Source organism: Hypanus sabinus, chromosome 2, assembly GCF_030144855.1.
Source record: "Hypanus sabinus isolate sHypSab1 chromosome 2, sHypSab1.hap1, whole genome shotgun sequence".
NCBI classification, from domain to species: Eukaryota; Metazoa; Chordata; class Chondrichthyes; order Myliobatiformes; family Dasyatidae; genus Hypanus; species Hypanus sabinus.
In genome coordinates this window covers 31536366-31553323 of record NC_082707.1, presented here as the reverse complement: position 1 = coordinate 31553323, position 16958 = coordinate 31536366, and the positions used below count along the sequence as shown (strand labels likewise).

The following is a 16958-nucleotide window of genomic DNA, read 5'->3' as shown; positions in this document are numbered from 1 at the left end:
GAGTGACAATTTCAAGTTCCTGGGTGTCAACATCTCTGAGAATCTAACCTGGTCCCTACATATTGATACAGCTATAAAGAAGGCAAGACAGTGATTATAGTTCATTAGGAATTTGAAGAAATTTGGTTTGTCAACTAAAACACACTAAAATTTCTATAGTTGTACTGTGGAGAGAATTCTGACAGGCTGCATCACTGTCTGGTATGGAGGGGCTACTGCACAGGACCAAAAGATGTTAAAGGAAGTTGTAAAATTAGTCAGCTCTATCTTGGGTACTAGTCTCCATAGTACCCAAGACATCTTCAAGGATCAGTGTCTCAGAAAGGCCACGTCCATTATTGAAGAGCCCCAGCACCCAGGACATGCCCTCTTATCATTGTTACCATCAGGAAGGAGACACAGAAGCCTGAAGGGACACACTCAGCAATTCAGGAACAGCTTCTTGCCCTCTGCCATCCGATTCCTAAATGGGACATTGAACCCATGAACACTACCTCATTTTTTGTATTATTTCTGTTTTTGCACAATTTTTAACCTGTTCAACATACGTATTCTGTAATTGATGTACTTATTTGTTTGTTTCTTTTTCTCTCTGTATTATCAGGAAATGCATTGAACTGCTGCTGCTGCTGAGTTAACAAATTGTAGGACACATGCCAGTGATAATAAACCCGATCTGATTCTGAACTCGGTGCTGCTGTTTGAGCTGAAACTGGGAGTGCTGTCATGAGTCAGCAGTGGGTTGAGCACACAGCCCTGGGGGGACCAGTGACGGAACTTCATATAGACCGGCACACGGCACAACACCCCGGGCTGAAGTGCTGTACTTTTCCATATGTTCCAATCAAATTATTCATCATTTACAGGTGTATGAAACAGTGGGCCATAAATTAAAATTTTAGAAATAAATACTCACCGGAATACCATCCAATCCTGGAAAGCCAGGAACACCCATCGGGCCCTAGAAAATGAAAACAATTAGACTATATTTTTATTTTATTTATTTCTTCGTGTTATTTATTCTTATTTTTCCACTGAAGTCGGTCAGCCAATGTTTGAGCTTTGATATTTAGATTTTCTTTCTGAAATCTGTGCTTATTGTCAATGGTAGCCAGCTATTCCATCTATGGTTATGAAATGTCTGAATTTTATCACCCTGGACTTCAGAGATAAGTTGAATGCAGGGGCACAGGAAGTGACCATTCCCAAAGTTATTCTCTCTGAAAATATCCAATGTTTCTGTTTTCTAGACCGGTTAGTTCAATCTGACGCTTGTTATCTCAAGTATACTTGCAGGCTCTGGGAAGGTTACTCTCATTGTGTTTCTTTTCAACTTACACTATCCCCTTTACTTCCAGGAGGTCCAGACAGTCCACGTTCTCCTCTCTGTCCTTGTTCTCCTGCTTGTCCTTTTGGCCCTCGAGGCCCAGGAAATCCTCTTGGACCACGGTTTCCTAATGGGCCTGTCTCCCCCTGGAGCAAATAGGAAAACACAATGTGACTAACATATTGAAACTAACCAATGAACTCTTGTATAGTTAATTCCCCATTTCTGCCGTATTATCTCAAGGAGATGCAGGGAAGATGGTTCCTCATAGGTTAAGAAGTCACTCCAAACAATTTTCACACAAGTTGAAGTATTCAGTTCTATTTTGTCGATAGAAGTGAGAAAGACATTCTGTTTGTCCAGTGTTTTCTTACAACAACATTTTCTCTTTCACTTTGTGGAACTTTTGTACACCTCCTGATGAACAACCTGTGATTAACAAGCTTTCACCGCCCTGATTCAGTCAGCACCATCACTTGTATTATTCAGTCTGTCTTGGTTTCAGGCTTACTCACGTAGATTCCCTTTGTTCCCTCCCCTTTCCTAGACAAGTTCAAACATGTTTGGTTTCAAACTTTTCTCAGTTTTGAGGATGGGTGCTCAACCTGAAATGTCTACTGTTTCTCTCCTTCAGTTGCTGCTTGACTTGTACAGTATTTCTAGTCTGTTTCGTTGTATTTCTAGTAAATGCAGCTTTTGACAATCCTATATTAATAATGTAAATTCTGCTATCAAAATTACTCCTTCTCATATAACATAAAATTCACTTTGTTATGGGTTAGTCAAACCTTTATTTATTTGTTTGTTTGTTTATTTATTTTATTGGAGGAGTAAACTTCAAAGATTCTTCCTGGTCTCAATTGCTAAGGAGCCTGACAGTGCCTATGACCCATATTCAATACTGATAACCATTGCTGTCTGTGTGGTGTTACGCCTGTAGCTCACTCCTTTGTGAGAATCGCAAGATCACTATTGATTTGGGTCAGGAGACCCAGGGAATGAGAGAGAGACGTGCGGAATGTCTCGCTCCCCCGGCGATATAAAGCTACGGGACACGGCCATTGTCTCTTGAAGACAAACTTGTGTATTGCAATACTGTGCTACATGGAAGCCCTCAGGCAAAGTGGGCTGGTTGGTGGAGGGATTGCATCACCCCAACCTGATTGACATCTGCGAGTCAGGATAAAAGAGGGTCTGTGGGAACAGCCCCTCAGACGCACCAGAAGAAACGCTAACGATCCCGTAATAGCGGAAGCCGGTGGGAGGCCACATGCGTTCGGTTCCATTTTGCCCCGGAAACCGGTGCCCTTACCACGGAAAAACGGCTTTTAGCTAACAACGGGGAAACCAACTCCCAAAAGACCCTAAGGATTGGCATCATAAAAGACCTGGGCAAGTTTAACCCGTCTCTCTCTCAACCCCAAAACGCTGCAGCTTGAACGAAATAACGGTGACTTTTATATTTCCATCGGACAATACATTATCCCCCAGACAACGATAGAGCTATTTCTTATTGATTATTATTATACCCGCACTTTTAGATTTAGTATTGACAACGTATATTATCTGTATGTTTGCATTGATCTTATTTTTGTGCCCCTTTATCAATAAACACTGTTAAAAAATAGTACCATCAGACTTCAACGGACCTCTCTACTTTTGCTGGTAAGTGACCCAGTTACGGGGTTCGTAACAGTGGAGATTGCATGTTCTCCCTGTAATCACATAGGTTCCTGTCAGGTACGCTGGTTTCCTCTCAGATGCCAGAGGTGTGTGGCTTGGTAGGGTGATTGGCCAGTGAAAATTGTCCCTGGTATGTGAATGAATGGTAGAATCTACGGGTGGGGGTGGGAGGGGGGAAGGTGGTGGGGAGAAGGTTATAGTAATGAGAATTCAGGGAGAATTTGATAAATGGCGTTAATGTAAGATCGCATAAATGAGCGATCGATGGTCAGTGTATACTCTGTAGCTGAAGGACCCATTTACAAGTTCTATTTCCCTATCGCTATAAAACACAGAGATGAAAGTATAAAATTCACTAGTTTCCCACTAGCAATTTGCCTAACTGCATTATAGTACATCTTTGATTAGTTATTTCCTTGAGCACAATGTTTATTTAGATAGATACTTTATTGATGCAAAAGGAAATGACTTGTCCGTTTCAAAGCGGTAAACAGCATATCCTACAGGTTAGTTCACTTTAGATATTCGGACATAACGTTCAATGCCATTCCTAGCAAGATATTCATCTAACTTATGTTTTTAAAATGCCCTAGCAGATAAGTAAGAAACTTCCATCTTCCATGGATCTTGGAAGATGTAACACTGAGCGTCATAGGAAGTCATTCCTACCTGTGGCCATCAAACTTTACAACTCCTCCCTCGGAGTGTCAGACACCCTGAGCCAATAGGCTGGTCCTGGATTTATTTCCGCTTGGCATGATTAACTTATTTTTATTTAATTATTTATGGTTTTATATTGCTATATTTCTTCACTATTCTTGGTTGGTGCGGCTGTAACGAAAACCCATTTCCCTCAGGATCAATAAAGTATGTCTGTCTGTCTTTATCAGATTTCTCAAGCATTCCCCAAAGCAACGTTCCCTCTAACTTGTAATGACCAGTGTGCACAAAAATCTTATGCTGTGCAATTTTTGACCCGGTGAAAACAACATGTGTGTAATGTATAGCTTCTTCAATAAAAATAATAGAAATAAGCCGGTTCTAAAATTTGCAAACAAATCATCAAAAACTCCACATTGTCAGCACTGTCCACATCAGAAACTAGAAAAGGAAATGTGATTGTGTGTGATCGTGAGATACACTTAACATGCCAACAAGGTAAAGGGTGACAACCTTTTGTGTGCAGTTTAAATGCCTTTATGCACTAGCAGCAAAAGATGTGTGTGTGCGCACATCTTAGGGGAATATTGCCCCAAAGGATTTCGCAGACGTTGAAGCTTAGTCTTGTTAGCTTTCTCTTTGTTCCAATTTTTTTGTTTCATCAAAATCCAAATAACCTTTGAAAACTGGCAATATTTATGTTTTTTTATAGTCTGTGCTTTTCCCTTTTTTTCCCTCCAAGTTAAGACAAGGATAGCATGTTTGTATTTGTTTACTGGAATTTATGTGTGATAGAAAACTGAGGGATACTGAAAATCATACTGTAATGTCAGATAGTTATACAGCATACTCATTGCCATTTTACCTTGACAACCAGCTGGTAGATTTGCACAAGCTTGCATTAAATGACGGCATTTTAAGTTACAACAAAAAGATGACCATTTTGATAAATGCATCTCTATACCCTTAAAAGAACCAAATTTGCAATGGAATCTTTTTATTTAGTAGGGATGAATATCTTGTTCCTTACATTTTCACATTCCTCACACTCACTGCCTTTGCAGTATTTAGCTGGAGATGCGATCTTTCTATTCTTGAATTATGAACTGGGGTAAATTTCAAAGGTTGTTATTCAGGCAATGCTTCGGGATTTGTTCAATTAATAACTTGATTTATCAGTGAAGAAAACAATCTCGTAAAAACACAAATTGTTAGTACAAAACAACATAAACTTAGCTCTTTGAGGGTAATAAATGTCCAAAGCCAAGTGTTAGTGCAGTAAGGGAACAAGCTAAGTCTATAAATCACAAACAAGAGAAAATCAGCAGATGCTGGAAATCCGAGCGACACACACAAAATGCTGGAGGAACTCAGCAGGCCAGGCAGCATCTGTGGAAAAAAGTACAGTCAACGTTTCAGGCTGAGACTCTTCAGCAGGACTGGAGAGAAAAAGCCTATAATTGTTCATGTGATATAATGAGAACTGAAAATGCTTGAAATACTCAGTATAGACACGAGAGATTTTTCAGATGCTGCAAAGCCACACAGATACTGGAGGAACTCAGGTCCGGAAGCACCCATGGAAATTAATAAAGAGTAAATGTTTTGGGGGCCTGATGAAGTGTCTCAGCACGCAATGTCAACACTTTATTCCTTTCCACAGAAGACCATGGAAGACAGGGAAGGGGGTGGAACACCAGACGGAGGTGATGGACAGGTAAGGAGATAAGGTGAAAGAGAGAAACAGGAATGGGGAGTGGTGAAGCGGGGGGGGGGGGGAAATTACAATTACCAAAAGTTTGAGAGCTTGAGAAGTCAACGTTCATGCCATCAGGTTGGAGGCTACCCAGACGGAATATGAGGTGTTGCTCCTCCAACCTGAGTGTGGCCTCATCATGGCAGCAGAGCAGGCCTTGCACTGAATGTCGGAATGGGAATGGGAAGCAGAATTCAAACGGGTGGCCACTGGGAGATGCTGCTTTGTGTAGCGGATGGAGCAGATGTGCTCAGTGAAGTGGTCTCCCAATCTACGGCATGTCACATCGATAAACAGGAGACCACACCGGGAGTACCAGATACTGTAGCTAACCCGAACAGACTCGCAGGTGAAGTATCGTCTCACCTGGAAGGACTGTCTGGGGCCCTGAATGGTGGTGAGGGAGGTGGTGGATGGGCAGGGGTGGCACTGTTCCACCTGCAAGGATACGTACCAGGAGGGAGATCAGTGAAGAGGGACGTGTAGAGAAGGATGTGGCGTGGGACGGCCCCTGCAGAAGGTGGGAGGGAGGGAAAGATGTGCTTGCTGGTGGGATCCCGTTGGAGATGGTGAAAGTTACAGAGAATTATGTGCTGGATACAGAGGCTTGTGGGATGGTAGGCGAGGACACAGGGAACCTTATCTCTGGTGTGGCAGTGGGCAGACAGAGTGAAGGCAGACATACATGAAGTGGAAGAGCTGCGGGAGAGGGCAGTGTTGACGGTGCAGGAAGGGGAGCCCCTTTCTTTGCAGGAGGGCGTCTCTATAGTTCTGGAATGAAAAGCCTCATTCTGACAGCAGATGTGGTGGAGATGGAGGAACTGAGAGAAGGGGATGGCATTTTTACAAGCGACAGTGTAGGAAGAGATATAGTGCAGATAGCTGTGAGAATCAGTCGGTTTATCATCTACTGTATCTGGTGCAGCCAGCGTGGCCTCTCGTACATCTGTTACACAACATAGATTGGGAGACCCCTTCATCGAGCAGCTTCACTCCATCCGTCACAAAAATTGGGTCTCCCGGAGGCCACCTATTCCAATTCCACTTCTCATTCCTATTCCAACATGTCAGTCTATGGCCCTTCTTCTGCCAAGATGGGGCCACACCCAACATGGAGGAGCAACACCTTATGTTCCATCTCAGTAGCCTATAGCCTGTTTGTATGAACATTGATTTCTCAGAATTCTGGTCATTGCCTCCCCGCCAACCATTCCTGTTTCCCTCTCTCACCTGTGTCCTGACCTGCCCATCACCTCCATCTGGTGCTCCTTTCCCTTCCCTTTCTTCCATGGACTTCTGTCCTCTCCTATCAGATTTCCCCTCCCCCCAGTCGGTTATCTCTATCACCAATTAACTTCCCAGCTCTTTCCTTCAACCCTCCCCCACCCTCGGTTTCAACTATCACCTTGAACTTCCCCCCACCTTCTTTGACTTATCTTTCTTTCCCGTCCTGATGAAGGGTCTCAGCTCAAAGTGTTGACTGTTTACTCTTTTCCATAGATTGTGCCTGACCTGCTGAGCTCCTCCAGCGTTTTGTGTGCGTTGCTCTGGATTTCCAGCATCTGCAGATTTGCTCATGTTTGTAGCACCGTGAGCAGTTTTGGATCACCAAAAGCAAATGTAGAACTGCTTTGCTAGTGGGGATGTGACTGACTTGCCTCTTTCAAAGGTTCAAAGGTACATTTATTATCCAAGTAGACAACTCTGAAATTCTTCTTCTCCAGATAGCCACAAAACCAAGAAAGAAAAGAACAGCAGCACGATATTCAACCCCCAAATCCCTCCTCCCCACCACAAAGCAAACAAACACAGAACAGGCACATCACACCCCAAATCTCCCTCCCCCGCACACAAAAAATGAAAAAGATCAGGCAAGAACACAGAATATTAAAAGAACTGTTACGACTGATAAAAGTCTATAGTCCAAGACCATATCCAAAACGCCGAAAACTTGGGTAACGTTCTCCGGGCACAGCGGCAGCCCTTTCCCTCTGCGGCAGCAGAGCAATCCCCCACTGATCAAAAGGCAGTCTCCCCTCTCCAGTAGCAGAGTGATCCCACCAGTGATCAAAAGACAGTCTCCCCTCTCCAGTAGCAGAGCGATCCCCCAGTGATCAAAAGACAGTCTCCCCTCTCCAGTAGCAGAGCGATCCCCCAATGATCAAAAGGCAGTCTCCCGTCTCCAGTAGCAGAACGATCCCACCAGTGATCAAAAGACAGTCTCCCCTCTCCAGTAACAGAGCGATCGCTCAGTGATCAAAAGACAGTCTCCCCTCTCCGCAGCAGAGCGATCCCTCAGTGATCAAAATACAGTCTCCCCTCTCCAGTAACAGAGCGATCACTCAGTGATCAAAAGACAGTCTCCCCTCTCCAGTAGCAGTGATCCCACCAGTGATCAAAAGACAGACTCCCCTCTCCAGTAACAGAGTGATCCCACCAGTAATCAAAAGGCAGTCTCCCCTATCCTTAACAGAGTGATCCCACCACTGATCAAAAGGCAGTTTCCCCTCTGCGACAGCAGAGTGATCCCCCAGTGATCAAAAGGCAGTCTCCCCTCTCCAGTAGCAGAGCGATCCCACCAGTGATCAAAAGACAGTCTCCCCTCTCCAGTAGCAGAGTGATCCCCCAGTGATCAAAAGACAGCCTCCCCTCTCCAGTAGCAGAGCGATCCCCCAGTGATCAAAAGGCAGTCTCCCCTCTCCAGAAGCAGACAGATCCCACCAGTGATCAAAAGGCAGTCTCCCCTCTCCAGAAGCAGAGTGATCCCCCAATGATCAAAAGACAGTCTCCCCTCTCCAGAAGCAGAGCGATCCTACCAGTGATCAAAAGGCAGTCTCCCCTCTCCAGAAACAGAGCGATCCCACCAGTGATCAAAAGACAGTCTCCACTCTCCAGTAGCAGAGCGATCCCACCAGTGATCAAAAGACAGTCTCCCCTCTCCAGTAACAGAGCGATCCCACCAGTGATCAAAAGACAGTCTCCCCTCTCCAGTAGCAGAGCGATCCCACCAGTGATCAAAAGGCAGTCTCCCCTCTCCAGTAGCAGAGCGATCCCCAAGTGATCAAAAGACAGTCTCCCCTCTCCAGTAGCAGAGCGATCCCACCAGTGATCAAACGACAGTCTCCCCTCTCCAGAAGCAGAGCGATCCCACCAGTGATCAAAAGGCAGTCTCCCCTCTCCTTAACAGAGTGATCCCACCAGTGATCAAAAGGCAGTCTCCCCTCTCCTTAACAGAGTGATCCCCCAGTGATCAAAAGGCAGTCTCCCCTCTCCAGTAGCAGAGTGATCCCCCACTGAGCAAAAGGCAGTCTCCCCTCTCCAGTAGCAGAGTGATCCCCCACTGATCAAAAGGCAGTCTCCCCTCTCCAGAAGCAGAGCGATCCCACCAGTGATCAAAAGACAGTCTTGCCTCTCCGTAGCAGAGCGATCCCCCAGTGATCAAAAGGCAGTCTCCCCTCTCCATAGCAGAGCGATCCCCCAGTGATCAAACGACAGTCTCCCCTCTCCAGTAGCAGAGCGATCCCACCAGTGATCAAAAGGCAGTCTCCCCTCTCCTTAACAGAGTGATCCCACCAGTGATCAAAAGGCAGTCTCCCCTCTCCAGTAGCAGAGTGATCCCCCACTGAGCAAAAGGCAGTCTCCCCTCTCCAGTAGCAGAGTGATCCCCCACTGATCAAAAGGCAGTCTCCCCTCTCCAGAAGCAGAGCGATCCCACCAGTGATCAAAAGACAGTCTTGCCTCTCCGTAGCAGAGCGATCCCCCAGTGATCAAAAGGCAGTCTCCCCTCTCCATAGCAGAGCGATCCCCCAGTGATCAAAAGGCAGTCTCCCCTCTCCGATAGCAGAGCGATCCCTCAGTGATCAAAAGACAGTCTCCCCTCTCCAGTAGCAGAGCGATCCCACCAGTGATCAAAAGACAGTCTCCCCTCTCCAGTAGCAGAGCGATCCCACCAGTGATCAAAAGGCAGTCTCCCCTCTCCGATAGCAGAGCGATCCCCCAGTGATCAAAAGACAGTCATCCCTCTCCAGTAACAGAGTGATCCCACCAGTAATCAAAAGAGAGTCTCCCCTCTCCAGTAGCAGAGCGATCCCACCAGTGAACAAAAGACAGTCTCCCCTCTCCAGTAGCAGAACGATCACCCAGTGATCAAAAGTCAGTCTCCCCTCTCCAGTAGCAGAGCGATCCCACCAGTGATCAAAAGGCAGTCTCCCCTCTCCAGTAGCAGAGCAATCCCCAAGTGATCAAAAGACAGTCTCCCCTCTCCAGTAGCAGAGCGATCCCACCAGTGATCAAACGACAGTCTCCCCTCTCCTTAACAGAGTGATCCCACCAGTGATCAAAAGGCAGTCTCCCCTCTCCTTAACAGAGTGATCCCACCAGTGATCAAAAGGCAGTCTCCCCTCTCCTTAACAGAGTGATCCCCCAGTGATCAAAAGGCAGTCTCCCCTCTCCAGTAGCAGAGTGATCCCCCACTGAGCAAAAGGCAGTCTCCCCTCTCCAGTAGCAGAGCGATCCCACCAGTGATCAAAAGGCAGTCTCCCCTCTCCTTAACAGAGTGATCCCACCAGTGATCAAAAGGCAGTCTCCCCTCTCCTTAACAGAGTGATCCCCCAGTGATCAAAAGGCAGTCTCCCCTCTCCAGTAGCAGAGAGATCCCCCACTGAGCAAAAGGCACTCCCCTCTCCAGTAGCAGAGTGATCCCCCACTGATCAAAAGGCAGTCTCCCCTCTCCAGAAGCAGAGCGATCCCACCAGTGATCAAAAGACAGTCTTGCCTCTCCGTAGCAGAGCGATCCCCCAGTGATCAAAAGGCAGTCTCCCCTCTCCATAGCAGAGCGATCCCCCAGTGATCAAACGACAGTCTCCCCTCTCCAGTAGCAGAGCGATCCCACCAGTGATCAAAAGGCAGTCTCCCCTCTCCTTAACAGAGTGATCCCACCAGTGATCAAAAGGCAGTCTCCCCTCTCCTTAACAGAGTGATCCCCCAGTGATCAAAAGGCAGTCTCCCCTCTCCAGTAGCAGAGTGATCCGCCACTGAGCAAAAGGCAGTCTCCCCTCTCCAGTAGCAGAGTGATCCCCCACTGATCAAAAGGCAGTCTCCCCTCTCCAGAAGCAGAGCGATCCCACCAGTGATCAAAAGACAGTCTTGCCTCTCCGTAGCAGAGCGATCCCCCAGTGATCAAAAGGCAGTCTCCCCTCTCCATAGCAGAGCGATCCCCCAGTGATCAAACGACAGTCTCCCCTCTCCAGTAGCAGAGCGATCCCACCAGTGATCAAAAGGCAGTCTCCCCTCTCCTTAACAGAGTGATCCCACCAGTGATCAAAAGGCAGTCTCCCCTCTCCTTAACAGAGTGATCCCCCAGTGATCAAAAGGCAGTCTCCCCTCTCCAGTAGCAGAGTGATCCCCCACTGAGCAAAAGGCAGTCTCCCCTCTCCAGTAGCAGAGTGATCCCCCACTGATCAAAAGGCAGTCTCCCCTCTCCAGAAGCAGAGCGATCCCACCAGTGATCAAAAGACAGTCTTGCCTCTCCGTAGCAGAGCGATCCCCCAGTGATCAAAAGGCAGTCTCCCCTCTCCATAGCAGAGCGATCCCCCAGTGATCAAACGACAGTCTCCCCTCTCCAGTAGCAGAGCGATCCCACCAGTGATCAAAAGGCAGTCTCCCCTCTCCTTAACAGAGTGATCCCACCAGTGATCAAAAGGCAGTCTCCCCTCTCCTTAACAGAGTGATCCCCCAGTGATCAAAAGGCAGTCTCCCCTCTCCAGTAGCAGAGTGATCCCCCACTGATCAAAAGACAGTCTCCCCTCTCCAGTAGCAGAGCGATCCCACCAGTGATCAAAAGGCAGTCTCCCCTCTCCGATAGCAGAGCGATCCCCCAGTGATCAAAAGACAGTCATCCCTCTCCAGTAACAGAGTGATCCCACCAGTAATCAAAAGAGAGTCTCCCCTCTCCAGTAGCAGAGCGATCCCCCAGTGATCAAAAGACAGTCTCCCCTCTCCAGTAGCAGAACGATCACCCAGTGATCAAAAGTCAGTCTCCCCTCTCCAGTAGCAGAGCGATCCCACCAGTGATCAAAAGGCAGTCTCCCCTCTCCAGTAGCAGAGCAATCCCCAAGTGATCAAAAGACAGTCTCCCCTCTCCAGTAGCAGAGCGATCCCACCAGTGATCAAACGACAGTCTCCCCTCTCCTTAACAGAGTGATCCCACCAGTGATCAAAAGGCAGTCTCCCCTCTCCTTAACAGAGTGATCCCACCAGTGATCAAAAGGCAGTCTCCCCTCTCCAGTAGCAGAGTGATCCCCCACTGAGCAAAAGGCAGTCTCCCCTCTCCAGTAGCAGAGCGATCCCACCAGTGATCAAAAGGCAGTCTCCCCTCTCCTTAACAGAGTGATCCCACCAGTGATCAAAAGGCAGTCTCCCCTCTCCTTAACAGAGTGATCCCCCAGTGATCAAAAGGCAGTCTCCCTTCTCCAGTAGCAGAGAGATCCCCCACTGAGCAAAAGGCACTCGCCTCTCCAGTAGCAGAGTGATCCCCCACTGATCAAAAGGCAGTCTCCCCTCTCCAGAAGCAGAGCGATCCCACCAGTGATCAAAAGACAGTCTTGCCTCTCCGTAGCAGAGCGATCCCCCAGTGATCAAAAGGCAGTCTCCCCTCTCCATAGCAGAGCGATCCCCCAGTGATCAAACGACAGTCTCCCCTCTCCAGTAGCAGAGCGATCCCACCAGTGATCAAAAGGCAGTCTCCCCTCTCCTTAACAGAGTGATCCCCCAGTGATCAAAAGGCAGTCTCCCCTCTCCAGTAGCAGAGTGATCCCCCACTGAGCAAAAGGCAGTCTCCCCTCTCCAGTAGCAGAATGATCCCCCACTGATCAAAAGACAGTCTCCCCTCTCCGATAGCAGAGCGATCCCCCAGTGATCAAAAGACAGTCTCCCCTCTCCAGTAACAGAGTGATCCCACCAGTAATCAAAAGACAGTCTCCCATCTCCAGTAGCAGAGCGATCCCCCAGTGATCAAAAGGCAGTCTCCCCTCTCCAGTAGCAGAGCAATCCCCAAGTGATCAAAAGACAGTCTCCCCTCTCCAGTAGCAGAGCGATCCCACCAGTGATCAAACGACAGTCTCCCCTCTCCTTAACAGAGTGATCCCACCAGTGATCAAAAGGCAGTCTCCCCTCTCCTTAACAGAGTGATCCCACCAGTGATCAAAAGGCAGTCTCCCCTCTCCTTAACAGAGTGATCCCCCAGTGATCAAAAGGCAGTCTCCCCTCTCCAGTAGCAGAGTGATCCCCCACTGAGCAAAAGGCAGTCTCCCCTCTCCAGTAGCAGAGCGATCCCACCAGTGATCAAAAGGCAGTCTCACCTCTCCTTAACAGAGTGATCCCACCAGTGATCAAAAGGCAGTCTCCCCTCTCCTTAACAGAGTGATCCCCCATTGATCAAAAGGCAGTCTCCCCTCTCCAGTAGCAGAGAGATCCCCCACTGAGCAAAAGGCACTCCCCTCTCCAGTAGCAGAGTGATCCCCCACTGATCAAAAGGCAGTCTCCCCTCTCCAGAAGCAGAGCGATCCCACCAGTGATCAAAAGACAGTCTTGCCTCTCCGTAGCAGAGCGATCCCCCAGTGATCAAAAGGCAGTCTCCCCTCTCCATAGCAGAGCGATCCCACAGTGATCAAACGACAGTCTCCCCTCTCCAGTAGCAGAGCGATCCCACCAGTGATCAAAAGGCAGTCTCCCCTCTCCTTAACAGAGTGATCCCACCAGTGATCAAAAGGCAGTCTCCCCTCTCCTTAACAGAGTGATCCCCCAGTGATCAAAAGGCAGTCTCCCCTCTCCAGTAGCAGAGTGATCCGCCACTGAGCAAAAGGCAGTCTCCCCTCTCCAGTAGCAGAGTGATCCCCCACTGATCAAAAGGCAGTCTCCCCTCTCCAGAAGCAGAGCGATCCCACCAGTGATCAAAAGACAGTCTTGCCTTTCCGTAGCAGAGCGATCCCCCAGTGATCAAAAGGCAGTCTCCCCTCTCCATAGCAGAGCGATCCCCCAGTGATCAAACGACAGTCTCCCCTCTCCAGTAGCAGAGCGATCCCACCAGTGATCAAAAGGCAGTCTCCCCTCTCCTTAACAGAGTGATCCCACCAGTGATCAAAAGGCAGTCTCCCCTCTCCTTAACAGAGTGATCCCCCAGTGATCAAAAGGCAGTCTCCCCTCTCCAGTAGCAGAGTGATCCCCCACTGAGCAAAAGGCAGTCTCCCCTCTCCAGTAGCAGAGTGATCCCCCACTGATCAAAAGGCAGTCTCCCCTCTCCAGAAGCAGAGCGATCCCACCAGTGATCAAAAGACAGTCTTGCCTCTCCGTAGCAGAGCGATCCCCCAGTGATCAAAAGGCAGTCTCCCCTCTCCATAGCAGAGCGATCCCCCAGTGATCAAACGACAGTCTCCCCTCTCCAGTAGCAGAGCGATCCCACCAGTGATCAAAAGGCAGTCTCCCCTCTCCTTAACAGAGTGATCCCACCAGTGATCAAAAGGCAGTCTCCCCTCTCCTTAACAGAGTGATCCCCCAGTGATCAAAAGGCAGTCTCCCCTCTCCAGTAGCAGAGTGATCCCCCACTGATCAAAAGACAGTCTCCCCTCTCCAGTAGCAGAGCCATCCCACCAGTGATCAAAAGGCAGTCTCCCCTCTCCGATAGCAGAGCGATCCCCCAGTGATCAAAAGACAGTCATCCCTCTCCAGTAACAGAGTGATCCCACCAGTAATCAAAAGAGAGTCTCCCCTCTCCAGTAGCAGAGCGATCCCCCAGTGATCAAAAGACAGTCTCCCATCTCCAGTAGCAGAACGATCACCCAGTGATCAAAAGTCAGTCTCCCCTCTCCAGTAGCAGAGCGATCCCACCAGTGATCAAAAGGCAGTCTCCCCTCTCCAGTAGCAGAGCAATCCCCAAGTGATCAAAAGACAGTCTCCCCTCTCCAGTAGCAGAGCGATCCCACCAGTGATCAAACGACAGTCTCCCCTCTCCTTAACAGAGTGATCCCACCAGTGATCAAAAGGCAGTCTCCCCTCTCCTTAACAGAGTGATCCCACCAGTGATCAAAAGGCAGTCTCCCCTCTCCTTAACAGAGTGATCCCCCAGTGATCAAAAGGCAGTCTCCCCTCTCCAGTAGCAGAGTGATCCCCCACTGAGCAAAAGGCAGTCTCCCCTCTCCAGTAGCAGAGCGATCCCACCAGTGATCAAAAGGCAGTCTCCCCTCTCCTTAACAGAGTGATCCCACCAGTGATCAAAAGGCAGTCTCCCCTCTCCTTAACAGAGTGATCCCCCAGTGATCAAAAGGCAGTCTCCCTTCTCCAGTAGCAGAGAGATCCCCCACTGAGCAAAAGGCACTCCCCTCTCCAGTAGCAGAGTGATCCCCCACTGATCAAAAGGCAGTCTCCACTCTCCAGAAGCAGAGCGATCCCACCAGTGATCAAAAGACAGTCTTGCCTCTCCGTAGCAGAGCGATCCCCCAGTGATCAAAAGGCAGTCTCCCCTCTCCATAGCAGAGCGATCCCCCAGTGATCAAACGACAGTCTCCCCTCTCCAGTAGCAGAGCGATCCCACCAGTGATCAAAAGGCAGTCTCCCCTCTCCTTAACAGAGTGATCCCCCAGTGATCAAAAGGCAGTCTCCCCTCTCCAGTAGCAGAGTGATCCCCCACTGAGCAAAAGGCAGTCTCCCCTCTCCAGTAGCAGAATGATCCCCCACTGATCAAAAGACAGTCTCCCCTCTCCGATTGCAGAGCGATCCCCCAGTCATCAAAAGACAGTCTCCCCTCTCCAGTAACAGAGTGATCCCACCAGTAATCAAAAGACAGTCTCCCATCTCCAGTAGCAGAGCGATCCCCCAGTGATCAAAAGACAGTCTCCCCTCTCCAGTAGCAGAACGATCACCCAGTGATCAAAAGTCAGTCTCCCCTCTCCAGTAGCAGAGCGATCCTACCAGTGATCAAAAGACAGTCTCCCCTCTCCAGAAGCACAGCGATCCTACCAGTGATCAAAAGGCAGTCTCCCCTCTCCAGTAGCGGAGCGATCATACCAGTGATCAAAAGACAGTCTCCCCTCTCCAGTAGCAGAGCGATACCTCAGTGATCAAAAGGCAGTCTCCCCTCTCCAGTAGCAGAGCGATCCCACCAGTGATCAAAAGACAGTCTCCCCTCTCCAGTAGCAGAGCGATCCCACCAGTGATCAAAAGACAGTCATCCCTCTCCAGTAACAGAGTGATCCCACCAGTAATCAAAAGAGAGTCTACCCTCTCCAGTAGCAGAGCGATCCCCCAGTGATCAAAAGACAGTCTCCCCTCTCCAGTAGCAGAACGATCACCCAGTGATCAAAAGTCAGTCTCCCCTCTCCAGTAGCAGAGCGATCCCACCAGTGATCAAAAGGCAGTCTCCCCTCTCCAGTAGCAGAGCAATCCCCAAGTGATCAAAAGACAGTCTCCCCTCTCCAGTAGCAGAGCGATCCCACCAGTGATCAAACGACAGTCTCCCCTCTCCTTAACAGAGTGATCCCACCAGTGATCAAAAGGCAGTCTCCCCTCTCCTTAACAGAGTGATCCCACCAGTGATCAAAAGGCAGTCTCCCCTCTCCTTAACAGAGTGATCCCCCAGTGATCAAAAGGCAGTCTCCCCTCTCCAGTAGCAGAGTGATCCCCCACTGAGCAAAAGGCAGTCTCCCCTCTCCAGTAGCAGAGCGATCCCACCAGTGATCAAAAGGCAGTCTCCCCTCTCCTTAACAGAGTGATCCCACCAGTGATCAAAAGGCAGTCTCCCCTCTCCTTAACAGAGTGATCCCACAGTGATCAAAAGGCAGTCTCCCCTCTCCAGTAGCAGAGAGATCCCCCACTGAGCAAAAGGCACTCCCCTCTCCAGTAGCAGAGTGATCCCCCACTGATCAAAAGGCAGTCTCCCCTCTCCAGAAGCAGAGCGATCCCATCAGTGATCAAAAGACAGTCTTGCCTCTCCGTAGCAGAGCGATCCCCCAGTGATCAAAAGGCAGTCTCCCCTCTCCATAGCAGAGCGATCCCCCAGTGATCAAACGACAGTCTCCCCTCTCCAGTAGCAGAGCGATCCCACCAGTGATCAAAAGGCAGTCTCCCCTCTCCTTAACAGAGTGATCCCCCAGTGATCAAAAGGCAGTCTCCCCTCTCCAGTAGCAGAGTGATCCCCCAATGAGCAAAAGGCAGTCTCCCCTCTCCAGTAGCAGAATGATCCCCCACTGATCAAAAGACAGTCTCCCCTCTCCGATAGCAGAGCGATCCCCCAGTGATCAAAAGTCAGTCTCCCCTCTCCAGTAGCAGAGCGATCCTACCAGTGATCAAAAGACAGTCTCCTCTCTCCAGTAGCAGAGCGATCCCCCAGTGATCAAAAGGCAGTCTCTCCTCTCCAGTAGCAGAGCGATCCTACCAGTGATCAAAAGACAGTCTCCCCTCTCCAGAAGCACAGCGATTCTACCAGTGATCAAAAGGCAGTCTCCCCTCTCCAGTAGCGGAGCGATCATACCAGTGATCAAA

The 16958-nt window shown here is 49.1% G+C and overlaps 1 protein-coding gene across 1 annotated transcript in view; it reads right to left on the bottom strand.

The window, feature by feature from the left end:
- LOC132403298 (collagen alpha-5(IV) chain-like) overlaps positions 1-16958 on the bottom strand; it is a 352062-nt gene that overhangs the window by 122408 nt on the left and 212696 nt on the right. The window contains exons 6-7 of the mRNA XM_059986755.1: positions 1339-1473; positions 917-961 (exon numbers count right to left, since the gene is read on the bottom strand). Of these exons, the coding sequence (XP_059842738.1) occupies positions 917-961; positions 1339-1473 (180 nt within the window). The remainder of the gene's footprint in view (positions 1-916; positions 962-1338; positions 1474-16958) is intronic.